Source organism: Periplaneta americana, chromosome 6, assembly GCF_040183065.1.
Source record: "Periplaneta americana isolate PAMFEO1 chromosome 6, P.americana_PAMFEO1_priV1, whole genome shotgun sequence".
NCBI lineage: Eukaryota > Metazoa > Arthropoda > Insecta > Blattodea > Blattidae > Periplaneta > Periplaneta americana.
Genome location: NC_091122.1, coordinates 39,892,965 through 39,910,504, shown reverse-complemented (window position 1 = coordinate 39,910,504; position 17,540 = coordinate 39,892,965). Strand labels below are relative to the sequence as shown.

The window sequence follows — 17,540 nt, the reverse complement described above, 5'->3', positions numbered from 1 at the left end:
ACAAGGAAAAGAAATAAAATAGTCGCATCGTATACGTTAGGGGGTGAAACCATTCCGGAAGTTAACAAATGTAAATACCTCGGAATAACATTTAGCAGCGATCTCGGCTGGGGGGAACATGTTACAGACACAGCGGGAAAAGCATGGAGAGCGTTACACTTTGTGATGAGGGTACTAAGAAAAGGTTCTGATAAATCCAAAGAGATTGCATATAAATCATTAGTACGTCCAGTAATGGAATATGGTGCTGCATGTTGGGATCCTTACAGATTAGAACATATTAAGACACTGGAAAAGATTAAAAAACGGGCTCTTAAGTGTTGTCGGAAAAATTCACCATTAAAACGGGACACACTCACGGACAGGAGAACGCGAATTCGATTATGCACACTGTTCAAAACATACAGAGGTGAGCCTGCCTGGAAAGAAATAAAAAAATTAGGTTGCAGCCGCCAAATTACTCTTCAAGGAACGACCACTCATATAAATTGAGGGAAAGAAGGCAGAGGACGGACACTGGAAAGTTTTCTTTTCTCAATCGTACTATCAGGGACTGGAATGCTTTACCTGCAGACTTACTAAAGGCTTTACCAACAACCAAAAATGTATTTAAAAATAGGCTTAAGGACCTTACTAATAGACGGTAATTATACACAGTACTTAAAGGGTGTAAATGATATGTTGTTATTGAAGTGTTGTATCAGTGAAGAATTATGTTGTGTCAGTGAAGTGTGTTGTATCAGTGAAGAAGTATGTCGTGTCAGTGAAGTGTGCTGTGTAAGTGAAACGTGTTCCTGTCAGTGAAGCTGTATAGGTTATAGTGGCAGTGCAAAGTATTTGAACAGTGAAATGTTTTTGAAGTGTTAGTGAAATCAGGATAGAATCAGTGAAATGTGTCGTAGTTCCAGTGCAGTGAGTGAGTTGACAGCGAAATGAGTGTAATGTTGAAAGGTACTTGTGCAGATATGAACATATACTCGTGGGTTTTAGTTCGATCTCAGTTTTAAGATACAAATTAGAATATTTCAAATGTTATTTTAAGTGATCGTTTCATTTAATTTAGTATATTCCCTGTTGTTGTTGTTATTATTATTATTATTATTATTATTAGTTTTAATTATTAGTATTATCATTAATTGTATTTTTAATTAATAAGTTTATTATTGTCATTATTGAGTGTAATTAGTTACCACTGCCACCGGGTATATACCCATTGCAGTGTGAATAAATACATACATAAGATGCATATTTTTTTGGTAAATTAGGCATCTTCAAATCTGAGTGAGTGTTACATTTGAAAGAACTACTGCATCTCCAATGCTTAAGATGGTAGCAAAGACAGCTGTATCTTCCTTGAAATAAATGAGTGCAAAAGTGAACTAACCTTGACTGTTGGCTACCACAGCCCCAAACCTGTACACTCATCAGAGGATAGGGAATGGCACGGTAAGTCACTACTGTGAATCCATCATCCACATCTATGATTGGTTTACGAGGATCAATTCCTGCTCGCATACCCTTTGGGTATCCACGTATACTATTATTCAGGTACATCATCTTGGCACCTCCTAAAATAGAGAGCAAATTATGAGTTTTAAAATAATACAACATAATTTTATAATTTTCAAGATGTGTTCGTGAACGATGTGATGCGACAATATAAGAGTGAAATAAAAATGCCACGTAAGGTACCATTTAAGACTTTCACATTATTCAACATGGTGCGAGATTTTGTAAAAAAATTATGGTTTATTTAACGATGCTCGCAATTGTCGAAGTTATATCAGTGTCACCGGTTTGCCGGAATTTTGTCCCACAATTCTTTTACATGCCAGTAAATCTATCGACTGCGCTATCTAGGCTGACTGAGGTTTTGTATCATTTATGGTGTAATAATACTGAATGTTTAGCACCTATGATATAGCGTAAAAATTAAAAAAAAATATCGCAATGCTATGTAAGAAATTTACAAGATAAAAGAGATGTTAAGCTTTTTCTCATTTTCCTCTTCTTACTTTTTGTACTAAGAATTATATACATGCTGAATCAATGTTTTAATATCATTTAGCATATAGACTACAATATATTCCTCTTAGTCAGAGTAAATATGTCACTTTATATACTTGTAAGCTGAGTTCAGAAATTTATACCCTAAATACTTACTATGAATGATATTATGATCATAAAAATGCCAATAAGTATGCATTGATAAATTTAAAAAATCACATTTCCTGTAATGTTAAACGTACCAACTGAGTATAAACTTACATTTATTCTTTAGAAGTTGAAAGAAAAGTGCTTTCATTCTCTAATATGAGCAATGAATAGCAATCATGACAGAAAGTTTGACTTCTTTCCCCACAACACTATAGAAAGGTGGAGAAAGTCAAGCTTTTTATTGGGGTTTGTGCACTGCGATCTTTTAGTCACACCACAGTAAGCAGGTAGTACAGTAGTCAGTACATCTGCAGAGTAGTTGATAGCTTCTTTTAGACTCTGTCACAGACAAGAAAGTTTATATTTTCCCAACCTCCCTCAATGTAATACAAAGTGCAGACTGTATCTTAAAAGTGTGCAAGTGTGTTGTGACAGTTGAAAATGTTTAAAATAGAACAACGTGTTTTTCCAGTGAAGAAGGTTTTTAGGGGAAAATTGTGCACCAATATGTCTGGGTAAAATCCCAAATCTCTCAGCAGTGCATATGAAGAGAAGGTATGTCTCACTGTTGACAGTGATTCGTCCGTCGGATGAGGACATTAAGCCTGGCGGCTCCCTCGGTGCTATTCAACAGGAGTAGGCTAAGTGCCAGCACTGGGTTTCCCCTTCTCCCTTCCTCACCATTATCATCCTCACCAATTCCCTACACTACACTTACACGAGCACTTGCACATACATTCACCCTAGTAAAGGTATCCCCGTAACATGTCATGAAGGCACTTGGGGGGCATGTAGGTAGAGCCCCATGACCTCGGCACTAGAATGAGGTGATGTGGTTGGCACCACGCTCTACATTCACCCTAGTACACAATATAACTCTTCACAGGTAAACATCAGGTATAATGTGGCCTGCCGAAGTGGTGTCCAACTTGAAAACGGGTGACAGTCCTGCCATCCATCCGCAATAGGCAGAACCCGGGGGGGGAGGGAAACACGCGCCCCTCCTCCCGCGAGCGCATTTTTTTTTTATATTTTTTTAGAGGAGACGAGAAATACACAGAAAAAGTGAAACAACAATTACAGAGCAGTGTCCAAACTCCAAATAACTGTATCGAGATACTGTCTATGATTTGATAAATAAATTCTGTGAGACATGATGTTGCAAGCAATGGAGGCCCCCATGTGTTAACTGGACAGAAGCTTTCAGATATCTCTCATAAGATGCTTAAGTCCAACAAAATCGGTGATGAAACTACAAATTAAATGACAAACTTTGGTTAAAGTGTTTGATAATAAAATAAAACATGTGAATATAAGCCTTCAGTATTACTGTTTAAGAGATTCTTTATAAAGATTTTACAGTTTCTTAGTATGAAAATGCAATGTGCTGATCTGAAATATATGTTACTGTAAATAGTTTGTCAATATATAAATGAAAATAAGATGTGAATGTATCCTGTAAATTATAAGTTTCTTTTATCTTATGATAAAGTCAATAATTGTATAAGCTTTATATAGGGCTGGATTAATGTTTTCGAGGCCAGTACAAAATGTTAGCATCAGTAAAAGTTGTACTCTATATAGATACTGTATAATACAAAATATGAAATTTTGAAATTTTACTACAAAAACTCACGTTCAACAATATGATAAAGTGGAAGAATTTGTATCACAGCACAGTCATCTCGCCCCCAATATTGGTGTGACTCCTGCCATTCGGAGTCTGTTGCCAGACAGAACTGTACTCCATCCTGACCTCGAAGAAAAGTCAATGATGGACCACGGTAACCAAACACATGGTGCATGAACCTAGTAAATATAACAAAGAAATAACACAAATAAATACCTTATCTCTCGTACATAATGATCATACAGAATATCATAATTTTATTACATTCATCTTTTACTTCATTTCAACCACTACATGCTGTTAAAATGTCATGCAGATTCTACATTGGGTGACAATTCCCTAACAGATCATACACATAGATCTCTGTTGTGAACAATGAACACAATTCAAATCCAATGTTAATACCTAAATGTACAAGTGACTCTCTCTGAAAGAGAAAACTAATAATTCAGCTATAATAAAATGAAGTTTCGTAATTACACTTACTGTTTATGAAATGTAATCATGTATAGGTGAGGGTCAAACTGGAATTATAATATAATTATAATCTGAAGCTATTCTATTATAGGCCCTAAAAGATCCTTAGGGTGGTGGAATATTAAGACTACTATAATATGCAACGAGCCTATAATGATAGTAATTAAGACGCGAGTATGTTTGTTTATGAAACGAGCGCAAGTCTTAATTACCATTATAGGCAAGTTTCATACGACTTTTTATGCTCGACCATATTTCTAACTTGAAATTATTCAGAAGTATTCATTTTATTTGTATCTGACAGAAGATCGGAAGTGACCTTGTTCATAGCTCGTAAATTGTGAGATGTGAGCAGATGCGAAAGTATTGATTTTTTCCGAGGAACAATAATGTCATTGACCTTGATGTAATGTAACATGAACTAATTTTGATATAATCTGGAAATTGATTTAGAATTGAAAAACGAGATGACAGATTGAATTTATTTGAATATTATTTACAATTAACGCTAATTATTATAGTAACAGAACATAACCTTCTGTGACAGTATTGGATTTCCAGCCTCCATGACGTTTCCCTCGTTGTCTTTTGATTGCATATCCGAGAATAATCGAAAACCTGAACTTTAATGAATAGGTGTACTTTAATGACATGCATTTAAGCACTGCTACCAGGTGTATAATTACTACATTTCGGCATGGTCGAGCATACATAAATGCGTGTGTGTTTTTATAAAGCATGCAAGTCACCTAGAAGGACAAGACAAATGAAGATTCAATGAGATAAATTACTTTATTTAACAAGTTATAACAAATATCTTATTCATATCAATATCTCAAATATATACAAATAAAATCTTTGCTACACTCATTACATTTTCAATGTGTCAAGAAACTTCCTAATAACAATTTTAAAAGTTAGGATAAGGGATATGTATTTTCCTGTGTTCTTAAGTAACCATGTTTATGTGAATGATCACATTGAATGTTGCTGTTTGTTGTTTAGTCAACTGTCCGAAGACAGGTCTGAACTCATAAGTGATACCAAGAAGGCACCACTTATGAGGCAACTAGGCCAGGAGATAATAGGGTAGGATGACCAGTTTATTTCCCCCTCCATTAGTTACATCGCCGACTAGCTACATATTACACGAATCAGACTTCAGATGCAAACAAACAATTGTTCTTCTTCTGACACATATCGTCAAGTGAGATGTACTACCTGATAATAGATGTACAGATCAGCCAGACCCTCAATCAGAGGATACAGTAATTGTGATTATATACAATTATATGTCACTCTTTAAGCAACTCCTTGAATAAGTTAACATTATGTAAGCACTGAAAAAGTACATAGCTTTTAACGTTAAGATTATATAATAAAATGCACACTGTTGTATCAAGTAAGGTAAAAATATGACAGCTGGTAAAAAATAATGAATATTTTCTATACCATAAAACAGTGCAGTATTTTATTAACTATAATGAGAACAAAGATTCCACTACTGTCTTCAACAGTACGAATATAGTGAACATGCTCATTTCAGCCTGTAAAATAAACAATAACTTCAAATCTGAACAATGAATACAACGAAATACATTGAAGAGATGAGCTAAAAACGGGTAACAGATGAATCTTCATACAATTTCACAGAAATAAATAAATGGCATTCTTTTAATTGAATGTTACAGACTTCAGAATTCTTTTACAACTCTCTCGTTTGCTACTGTGAACACACTCTGTTGAACTTCATAATAATAAATGTATTATTACAATATGATGAAGAAAATGATCAACTGTAATATAACAAAGCAACACTTTGTTACTAATGGGAAATTCAAATCCGAACAACTCTCAAATTTAATAATAATCACATTGAAAAATATCAAGAACAAAAATTTAAATTGTGCGCAGATACAGTGAGCTATACATGGTGTAAGGACATTGAATCCTTTCCTGTAAGTGGTAATAGGGAGTATATCCGAAACGAGAAATATTAATATGCTTGGTGTCAATACTCAGATTCAAATTTCAGGAACCAAAATATCGAGGTTTTCATATTTTCTTTACCTGATTTAGAAGATCATAATAATTAATAAGGTAGAATCCAGCAGAGTATAAATAGTAGCATAAGCATCATACGAACAGTCGGTAGCAGAGAATTCAAAAGTGTGACACTTGACATTTCTTATATCTGCCAATTTATTTAAGGTAAACTCCATTACAGAAATTGCGACGTGTATTGGTTTATATTTTGTATCAACGTGCACTGATCAAGTAAAGAGGATAAATGATTGGAATCAGTTGATCTTTACACTATCACTAGTAACTACCTTGCAGGGGGCAGTGGAATTCTGTACGGTAGCTGCTAGAAGTATGACAGATTATTATTATCTAAATATTCGAGTACACTACTTGAAGTGAAAACATGGGTATTTCAACTTTCAGCAAAACCACTGGAAGACAGCGCGGGACCTCACTAGAATTCAGAGGATGATGGATATAACATCGAAACTAGTCAATAACACCACAGTTGAAATATTAACAAAGTGAAGCTGTTATTTATTCAATTGAAATAACTAAACAGTTAATCAGTAAAATATATGTATTCAAAGTCACGCGTTATTTTTATTTTGTTTCAGAAAATAAAAACAGTAATTAATACTTACAGAGAACAACAGTTCAATCTTTTCTTTTAACATAAGACTAATCATATGTGTGTAACATTACACAAAAACATATCTTCAAGTTCTCTTACTGAATGTAAAGCTCACCAATTTAAGCTTTTGAACAGTGTTAAATAATATCTGTGTGAACACAACTTTGTGTGTGAATGCATATGGGTATATGTATTATTCACATATGTAAGTTAATATCAGCAACGGCCATTAGGACGCAATATTGCCTACTTGCCTGTTTGCTCCCAGGCCGTGCTGGTCGCTGTTATAAAGCAGGGTCCAGTGGGATGGACAGATGGTACCCAGCTGAAATATACAAACATCCTAGCAATAAACTAGTTCTAATTAAGTATAAAAGTTCCGTTACAAACTGTCTAAACTGACTGATGCACAATGAATACAAATTTCCTCAGGCTAATCTTCATTAATAATCAACAGTGACACAGATTTTCTTCAGTTAGGTTTAGATTTTGTTCTTCAAATACATAAATCAAAGAAAGACGAGTTTATTGCAACAAAATTTTAATTTAAAATATTGTTATGTTCAGGTTTTGCATTTATTTCATTACAAAAATTAAAATGACGAACCTATTCAGTCAAAGAATTACAAATTAAAGTCAAATCTTTAGTGACTGACTCCTTCTATAGTTGAGTAATCAAGTGGGTAATTAATATACCTCCATTTCGTACTGAAATTCATAGTACATTCACACTTACTTCTTCTGTGTAAGCTCATGAAAAAAGGTATTTACTATTAGCAATGAAATATCAAAATAACTAGATTATTACAGTATTTAAATATATTTGGCGAGGGATTTTACTGTATATGAACAGATATGTTACTTATACCATTCCATATAATTGTAATTATAATTGTATTCTTAATATTGTAGTTGTAATCACCTGGTAGAGGGGAAGAGAAAGCCTGATGGCCTTATCTCTACCAGGTTAAATAATTAAATAAATAAATAAAATAAATATAAGGTGTTGAATCGACAGTGAGTTATCAAGCATTTTAGTTCCGCTTGTTAAATTAAAAATAATCTTATAATAATTTGTTAAAAGTGTTAAATTTTTTTTTCCATGGCGCTACAGCCCGTGAAGGGCCTAGACCGACCAGCCGTCTGCTGGTCTCACGCCCACATGTCTATGCAGAGGTGGCCGATCATCCAACCAGAATGGAGGTATCGTGTGGTTAGCACGATGATTCCCCAAGCCGTTATAGCTGGCATTCGCAACTGGATTTTGCTACCTATCATAGCTCCCCAAGTGCATCACGATGCTGGGTAGGCACCAGTCCCATACACTGACCGAAATTTCATGAGAAAATTTCTTCCCCCATGAGGACTCGAACCAGCACGCATTCCGTAACGCGAGTCCTAGGCAAGATGCCTTAGACCATGACGCCACAGCGCGGGACGTGTTAAAAATTTACAGAAACAATAAATATCTACTTACTTATACTATTTTCATTCTGTCTAAACTCAACCAACATTTAAGAAAATGTACAGTGAAACCTGTTCAAGACGGAAGTGACATGGTCCTAATTTTTTTTCCGTTGGGGACAGGTTTCCGTATTATTCAGGTATTACATTAAAATGGAATATTTTATCATTCATATACATGAAAAACAAAATGGCACGTTGCAAACTGCAAGGAATACAAAATATTCCGTTTAACACTACTCATATTAAATCAGCTTTCTGTAGCTTATTCTGTTAGTGAATCATCGTGATTTAAATCTCATTTTCTATACAAATGTTATTGTAACTCACTCATTACTCATTAAACATTACTAAAGTTTACTAATCTCATTCAATTTAATATCTAACACTATACTATAATACTTTTCTGTATATCACTGCACATTATTAACTAACTGGACTAGGAGCCATCCATTAGAAGGCTTGAATTCTGGTTTATCTAATTTCTTTCCCAGTTCAATGGCTTGCTTTGCTAAATAGATCCAGAAATTGGCATGTTCTTTGAAAGGTCATGAAGAACCCACTCCCACAACAGTTCATTTATTTCCACATAAACATTTTCTTTCTGGTTCCTTTTATGTTATCATTATTCGCCACAAGCCAGTCACTCATTATGATCTTCATCTTTAAAGTGTCACACTGAGTTTTTCACAACTGAACTTCAACATTATTTCACATACACTTCGTTTCTAATTTTCCTTTAACTCGATAACGTTTATTTCATCACTTAATGTTAATGCCACATTTTACGCAACTTTTTTTTACCAGGAAATCACTATACTTGTGCTATGTCTAGCTACGACAGTTTACGGGTGTGAAGCATTGAAAATCTTTGAAGGGACTCGTCTGCCTAGTCAACAGGGTAATAAAATTTATGACTGACAGGCCAACACACCCTCGCACTCTCTAAAATTTTGCAAAGAAAACTTGTTTTTATCTTAGTGACCTACATATTTCGTATATTCCTTGAAATTACACCCTGTTTCAAAATATAGTGTATCCAAAATATTATTTCCGTTTTGAACAGTAGCAGGCAGTTTCCGTTTCCGCGTTGGACAGTTTCCGTTTTATTCAGGAAAAATTACAAAATAATACATACGAATTTTGCCGGGACCAATAAATTGTTCCGAAATAGACAGGATTCCGAATTATTCAGGTTCCGATTTGAACAGGTTTCACTGTAATTTAATATTTAACACACATTCTCATAGCAAAAACTTCAAAAGTGACATTTAAACATTACATACCATCCTTGCTATGAACGCCTGTGATGAGAACCCATTGGATGAGCTCGAAGGCGAGTGATGTTGTGAGGGTTTGGTATAGAACAGGGGAAGGGAAGATGACAATAACCACACTTCCGAGACGGGCAGTATGTCATTCTCCTTGTTGTCTGAAGCAGGAAACTCAATATCTCTTTCTAATACGGGAGTATCCAGCTCCAAACCCTGATATAAAAGAAACAAAACTCATAATAACACATTCTTGAACGGAAAATTGATGTAATAGTGACTGCTGTAACAGAAACAAAAGAGCAGAGAGTGCAATGGAAGAAAAATCAAATTACACTCTTTTACACAGTTAATGAATTCTAAATTTAAACCTAAGATTTTGACTTATTGCACAGACGAAAAGCAAATACCCTATATGCTTTTTGTAATGTATATTATGTAATTGGAAGGATTCAGAAGGCATACTGTAACAAAGTGCGAGTTTATTTTCACTTCTCCAAAATTTAAACTTTTACATTTCTACAAGGCAATGGTACTGATCAGTGGTAAAGCTTTCGACTGCACATCGCTTAAATCAAATATGTTTGTATTATTTCCCTGAAGTTGAAGATTAAGTGAATTCAGTTTTTCGAACATGTCTACTAAGTAGGACAGCTTCATTAAAAATAACTTGTTGCAGAATTCTTCCTCATGCTTATGACCCTCTTCGCCAAAAATATCGCTATTTCACATCTTAGTTTGTAGAAGCACTTCAACACCTTACCGCATGACAAAACCATCTGGATGAAGAATAAAATAACAATGATTTCTGTTCGACTCCCATATCTTCACAAAGAGCAGTGAAAAATCTTAATTTTAGAGGTCTGGTTTTATATAATTAACTACATCAATAACTACTGTCAAAACAATATTTAGTCCAAGACTTAGTGAGATTCCTTCTTCGCAAGTGCTTGTAAATTGTTATATCTACCAGATATGAGTTGAGCTCTATTGGTGCAAATTCCAACACAATCTTTTCACTGCAAGATGTACACTAGCATTGGAACTTCAAGTGACAAAGTGAAATACACTAGCATTGGAACTTCAAATGACAAAGTGACATACACTAGCATTGGAACTTCAAGTGACAAAGTGACATACACTAGCATTGGAACTTCAAGTGACAAAGTGACATACACTGACATACACTAGCATTGGAACTTCAAGTGACAAAGTGACATACACTAGCATTGGAACTTCAAGTGACAAACTCACAACACAGCCGCAATGGAACAACTAACAAGTCACCTGCAGACACACTGTTTTTATAGTCGTATATTTCCAATCCAGAAAATTCGAGACATATTCTAGCGTTGAAACTCCAAGTGACAAACTCACAACACAGTTGCAATGGAACAACTAACAAGTCATCCCCAGACGTGCTACTTTTATAGTAGCATATTTTCAAAGTTCGAGACTCATCGGTATCTGCTGTGAACATTCAGGTAACAGGAAATGACGTCATAATACAGTGCAACTATACTACATTGGCAGTGATAGCCAGTGTTGCCAATCGAGTTTAAATTCTCTTGTATTGGGTTATTCTCATGTATCTTTCTATCTTATATTAAGGGGGGAGAGCAGAATTGGATACTTTAAAGTAGAAAGGTGCAAAGTGCCAAAATCATAGAATACGAAATTATTATGCAGAAAAGTGCAATGTGCCTAGGAGGATGATGTATGAAAGAGGCTACATCCACTTGTGTTCCTTAAGCGAGATATTTAGATGTTACGTTGCCAGCACCATGCAGTTTCAGACGGTAAGCGCCCAATTGAGCTGCATCATAGAATGCAGGTCATGTTTGTGCCCAAACTTACACACAGTGAAATGTTTTACAGACGTCAGCTTTCACATTATAACTTTGGAATACAATGCAATCTTACATGTGTATGTGGGATGAAAGCATTGCGAGTAGAGGTGCCAATGAGATTGCCTCATGTCTACTAAAACTGATGAATATCGACATAACAAACAAGAAGAATCTGATAACTGTGCAGCTGAAAACAAAAATCGTGTAATGATTTTCATGTGTCTCTTTTTAGTTGCCACATAGTACATAGAACAAGCGGCTACAGTCTCTTGCAATGCGATTCTGATTTCGCTTTGATTGAAAAACGACAGGAAGTGACAAAAGCCTTCATTCCTAGTGACCTGCTTAAAATCGTACAAGACTCTAAAGTTGTAAAATCATTTCAAACCGTTTCACTGCTAGAGTCATATTTCCTTAATATGCAAGATGTTGCTGATCAACTAATTTCCATCAAGAACTCGAATATTTCTAAGGCGTGTTGCATTCAGTATGATGTTAGTAAAGCAGGTAGTGTTTCTGTGAAATAGTCCCATGATAATGAAGCAGTGCATACCATTAAAGTGCTTTAAAAAAAATGAAAAATGTGCAGTCAGCATTGTTTCATGTTAAAGCATAAAATAGGGAAATTACTGAAGAAAAGAAGGGGGATCTACTAGCAATGACTCCCTATCTTCCAAATGAGGAGCATAGGCAGTTCTACACAGGCAGATCTGTGAGTAAAAATTGCTCCAGAATAGGAAAAAATAGGTACTGGACTTTGCACCATTCTACTCCAACTGTACCCATTACTTAACCCTTTTCACAATCTGTGTTATATAATTAAATATGGAGAAATAATGTCTTTACATACCACTATTATTAATGAGTAAACACTGTACTATGGCTGTTTTCTAAACACTGTACTATGGCTGTTTTCTATCAGTAAAAAAAAACATGACACAAATATGTGTACAATTATTCTTATAGCTACATTTTTTTTATCTTATCTCCAATGTTTCATTTTGGCACTTTGCACCCTTCTACTTTAAAATATCCAATTATCCAAGGCAAAAAAAAAAAAAAGGGAGGAATGCAAAATACGAAAGTTTGGCAACTGCTGATACATGCCCATAATCTTTAAACAGATAACAATTGCAATTCTAAAATAATTATGGACTATGTTATATAAAAAAATATCCTCCATAATGAAAGACAATTTTTTTTTTGTTACATAGAAACTATTCATTACATTTCACTTTTATTTCATATTTGGCGGCCGGGTAGCTCAGTTGGTAGAGCAGCTGGCTACAGACTGGAAGGTCCGGGATTCGATTTCAGGTGGTGACAGGATTTTTCCTCGTTGCCAAACTTTCAGAATGGTCCCGAGGTTCACTCAGCCTCCTATAAAATTGAGTACCGGGGCCTTCCTGGGGGTAAAAGGCAGTCAGAGCGTGGTGCCGACCACACCACCTCATTCTAGTGCCGAGGTCATGGAAAGCATGGGCTCTACCTCCATGCCCCCCCAAGTGCCTTCATGGCATGTTACGGGGATACCTTACTACCTTTACCTTTATTTCATATTTGCAGTAAGAGCGAGTTTTTATATCAACATTCTTGCGAATCTTGTAGAAGACATTAAAAAAAACACAATCATGTTGAGAGATCTAGTTCTACAGAACTAACATTAAAATACTTGTATCATTTCATTTGATACCTATTCAAAAAGAGATCACTTACCACAGAGAGAATTCCAGCATTGCATGTGCAGAATAAGAAACAAATTAGAGAGCCAACTAAATAGTATAATCGTAATCGTAATATAGCAACAATTAATAAGTGTATACTTACAGAGCTGCCAGGATGCCCTGCTTCCCGATATGCAGTGCTCAACACATGCACTATGTAACGATGGATTCCAAGAATCAGCCTTGGGGTATGTTGTTCAATCCAGTGTGACAAGAATGTGACAGATACAACTGACTTCCTATGGAACTGGAAAAGTTATTTTTATTAGAAGATTTATAAAATGCCATAATATTTCTTCCACGCCAAAATTCATAAATAAAATCTGAACTTCATATAAACACTGATAAGAATTCCTTCAGACGAGGCTACTTTAGGGGCATGTTAGTGGCTCTTTGAACAAGCGTTAGTGGCACTGCTTAATACACTAAATTTTTGTAGAGAATTTTTCAGTCTTCCAGTGAACATGGTCATAGGAGATATACTTTTGGCAACTTCGCTCACACGGAGAAAGAACAGATGGAAAAATAGAAGAAGAGTCTGATTTCAAACACTGGTTTTGTAAAGACTGAATCGAGGACTATTCCATACCTTGTTTGATGATTTACATCAGGATGACAAAATATATTAATTTAAAATTACGCAAATGAGGGATCATATGGCACAAAAAATATTTTTGTTTATTACCACCACGCTCTCATGGTTAACATTCAGCAGGTCTTTGAGTGGCCTCGTGCATAACATTCGGCAGGTCTTTGAAATTTAATTGTATTATTGTTTTCAATTTCTTGTGTCACCGCTCCAATCACTCGCCTCAATTTCAATATTGCAACCAATAAGCTGCTTCCATTATTAAATGACACGTACTTGTCTAATCCACGTGGACTAAAACCGAGGTTGCAATGTCTTGTGCTGAGGACGAACATTAAGGTATGTGATTAAAAATTATTATTAAAGAGTTATTATTAAAAGTTAAGAATGTCAACATACTCGTATATGAAATAATAATAATAGCCATTTAACAATATAACAAACTAGTGCTTATTCTTATCGAGAAAGTAGAAGTGACAACGTGACGCTTAGAGTGAAACCTACAGAGCAACAATCAGTTGGCAAAATTATGTTTTAAAAGCACATGTTATTGTATGATGCCAACATGTTAAGCATGAGGCCGCGACGATAATAATATTTAAGGATTTTAAATTAAATATAATAGGCAGCAAACATGAAACCATTCATAGCACATAATTCAACCAATATACAACTAATAGGTGTCTGAAGCATAATGGTAAAGTCAAAGGCTGTGGTGTAATTTAATTCAGGTTCGAACCTGAGATCAGCTAATTTCTTTTATCTCTTAATTAACTTATTTACATTATTTTAACGAGAAATAAAGAAGATTTTACTACATAAATAATATATCTGTAATTCGCACTTACTTACTTACTGGCTTTTAAGGAACCCGGAGGTTCATTGCCGCCCTCACATAAGCCCGCCATTGGTCCCTATCCTGAGCAAGATTAATCCATTCTCTATCATCACATCCTACCTCCCTCAAATCCATTTTAATATTATCTTCCCACCTACGTCTCGGCCTCCCCAAAGGTCTTTTTCCCTCCGGCCTCCCAACTAACACTCTATATGCATTTCTGGATTCGCCCATACGTGCTACGTGTCCTGCCCATCTCAAACGTCTGGATTTTATATTCCTAATTATGTCTGGTGAAGAATATAATGCGTGCAGCTCTGCGTTGTGTAACTTTCTCCGTTCTCCTGTAACTTCATCCCTCTTAGCCCCAAATATTTTCCTAAGAACCTTATTCTCAAACACCCTTAATCTCTGTTCCTCTCTCAAAGTGAGAGTCCAAGTTTCACAGCCATACAGAACAACCGGTAATAGGCCTATAACTGTTTTATAAATTCTAACTTTCAGATTTTTTGACAGCAGACTGGATAACAAAAGCTTCTCAACCGAATAATAACATGCATTTCCCATATTTATTCTGCCTTTAATTTCCTCCCGAGTGTTATTTATATTTTTTATATTTGTTACTGTTGCTCCAAGATATTTGAATTTTTCCACCTCTTCGAAAGATAAATCTCCAATTTTTATAGGTAATTCGCATTTAATAGTCCATGGTTATATTTATTATTATTATTATTATTATTATTATTATCATCATGGTTATTTTATATTGTTCTGTCGTAACACATTTTTTTAATTAAGCCTATACACTGTTGTGAGAATGTAGGGAATTGGAGACCCAACAGTCATCCATTAGCAGCACCACGAACGCGTCACTAAAATAGTGGCCTGACTGTGGTCCTGTCTGTCTATAATTTAATTCTATGTATCACGACAGGAAGCGCCACTTTTAGTGGCCACTACCAGCAGCGAAGCCAACCACTAAGAGCATCTAAAGCACCACTATTCTGTGGCTGTGTCTGAAGACCTCCATTTAAATCCATTATTCACAAGCAGCTCTTACTTATGTACCAAGAGGAAAGAGGAAATTGGGAAGACCACGAAAGCGCTGGCATGAGACCGTAACAGATCCTGTAGGGTCTAATACGTGAGGGATATGATGATTCACAAGCAGCAGCACTTCTAAAAGTGGCCTCATCTGAAGGTGCTCTAAATGATGCTGGTAATTATGAATTATTTTTATATGACAAATAACGAATTCTTCATTCAAGCATGTACTACAGAATGTGTAACTGATATATTAAAATTCATTAAGAAATGTATCTGTCTGTAATCTTAGCCAATTAATTTGGTTACTAGTACTTCAAAGAATAAACAAAAGTCCGTTGTACAACAGCCCCATGAGGACCAAAGCTTATCAATCAACTTCTGGCCTTAAGTTCCACATGCCTCAGCAGAGGTGAACGATCATCCAACTAATACAGGGTAATGTTTCAATAGCACAAAGATTCCCCCTAGCTGTTATAGCTGGCTTGCAAAACCAGAGTTTGATACTCGCTGAAGTTTCCCTAATTCATCACATGCTGAGTGCGCACTGGTCCCATGCAGTGGCCGAAATTTCATGAGAAAACTTTCTCCTCCTGAAAACTAGAACCAGTGCTCATTTCTTAACACTAGTCCAAGGTATGAAGCCTTAAACCACGCAGCTGTGACATGGGGCACTTAAGAAGTAACAGTCCTCAAATATTCAGATAAAATGTAAACATCTGCTACGATAATGTTAAATTGTAGCAGAAATATAAGAAGTATCTAACTAAAGGGATTAAAGAACTGAACACTAGCAGAGTCAAACTGTATAACTAAGGCTGATGTACCCAGGGCCGCCTATAGAAATTGCCTCCCCCGCACCCATATAAATATTTATCAGGACACTTCCCTTCTCCAATATTTTAATTAACGTTGAAATTCTATATTATTTAAATAGAGTAACTAAGACAAGCTAAGGAAATTTTATTACAAAGTCTGGCAACTTTGTTACTGAAATTGAAATATTACTTCGCCAAGAGAAATAAAAAAAACTCTCAGTTTATAAACATATTTAATAATAAGTCTTACAATTGGTAATAAAGAAAATAAAGATGTAATTAAAAAAATTAATACAGGCACACTTTGGTGAAAATATTAAAAAAACAAATTTATGAAAAATTAATGTAGATATAACTAAGTCCCTGTTTTTCAATTGGTTATTTTACGATGCTTTATCAACGGCTATGGTTATCTAGCATCTGAGTGAGATGAAAGTGATAGTGCCGGCAAAATGAATCCAGGGTCCAGTGCCGAAAGTTACCCAGCATTTCCTCTTAATGGGTTGAGGGGAAACCCCCGGAAAAACCTCAACTAGGTAACTTGTTCCAACCAGAATTTGAACCCAGACTCACTCGTTTCATGGTTAGACATGCTAACCATTACTCCACAGTGGTGGAACCCCAATTAATTGTTTAGAGCAATATCCTAAACGCAAAATCACATTTATAGAAACTCTTGAGAAATAAGCTGCTCTAGTCAGAAACTAATTCCAGTGCTTGAAATTTCGAAGCAGATGACATCCATCGTTTCATTTTAGTAGATACAAATTTTTCTAGTTCTTCTTTCTTATAAAAAAGTTCTGTGACTATTTTGTATCTTCCTCTCCCCAAAAAATATCTAGTCTTCAAGTCCCTCGAGTGGCATCCATCCCCTTATGGGTAGCCCTAATGTAATAATAAGTCCAGGTAATACGATGATCTTCCATGGTTCCTAGCATATTTATCTTTTTTATGCTACCAGTACACATGCATGTCGTTACAGTTATGAAGCAATTTTAGAAACATCCTGTTATAACATA

The 17,540-nt window shown here is 35.3% G+C and overlaps 1 protein-coding gene across 1 annotated transcript in view; it reads right to left on the bottom strand.

Moving 5' to 3' along the window:
• The window catches only part of LOC138701254 (uncharacterized), a 37,749-nt gene that overhangs the window by 16,649 nt on the left and 3,560 nt on the right, over positions 1 to 17,540 (bottom strand). The window contains exons 5-9 of the mRNA XM_069827963.1: positions 13,336 to 13,479; positions 9,674 to 9,874; positions 7,178 to 7,248; positions 3,794 to 3,966; positions 1,385 to 1,568 (exon numbers count right to left, since the gene is read on the bottom strand). Of these exons, the coding sequence (XP_069684064.1) occupies positions 1,385 to 1,568; positions 3,794 to 3,966; positions 7,178 to 7,248; positions 9,674 to 9,874; positions 13,336 to 13,479 (773 nt within the window). The remainder of the gene's footprint in view (positions 1 to 1,384; positions 1,569 to 3,793; positions 3,967 to 7,177; positions 7,249 to 9,673; positions 9,875 to 13,335; positions 13,480 to 17,540) is intronic.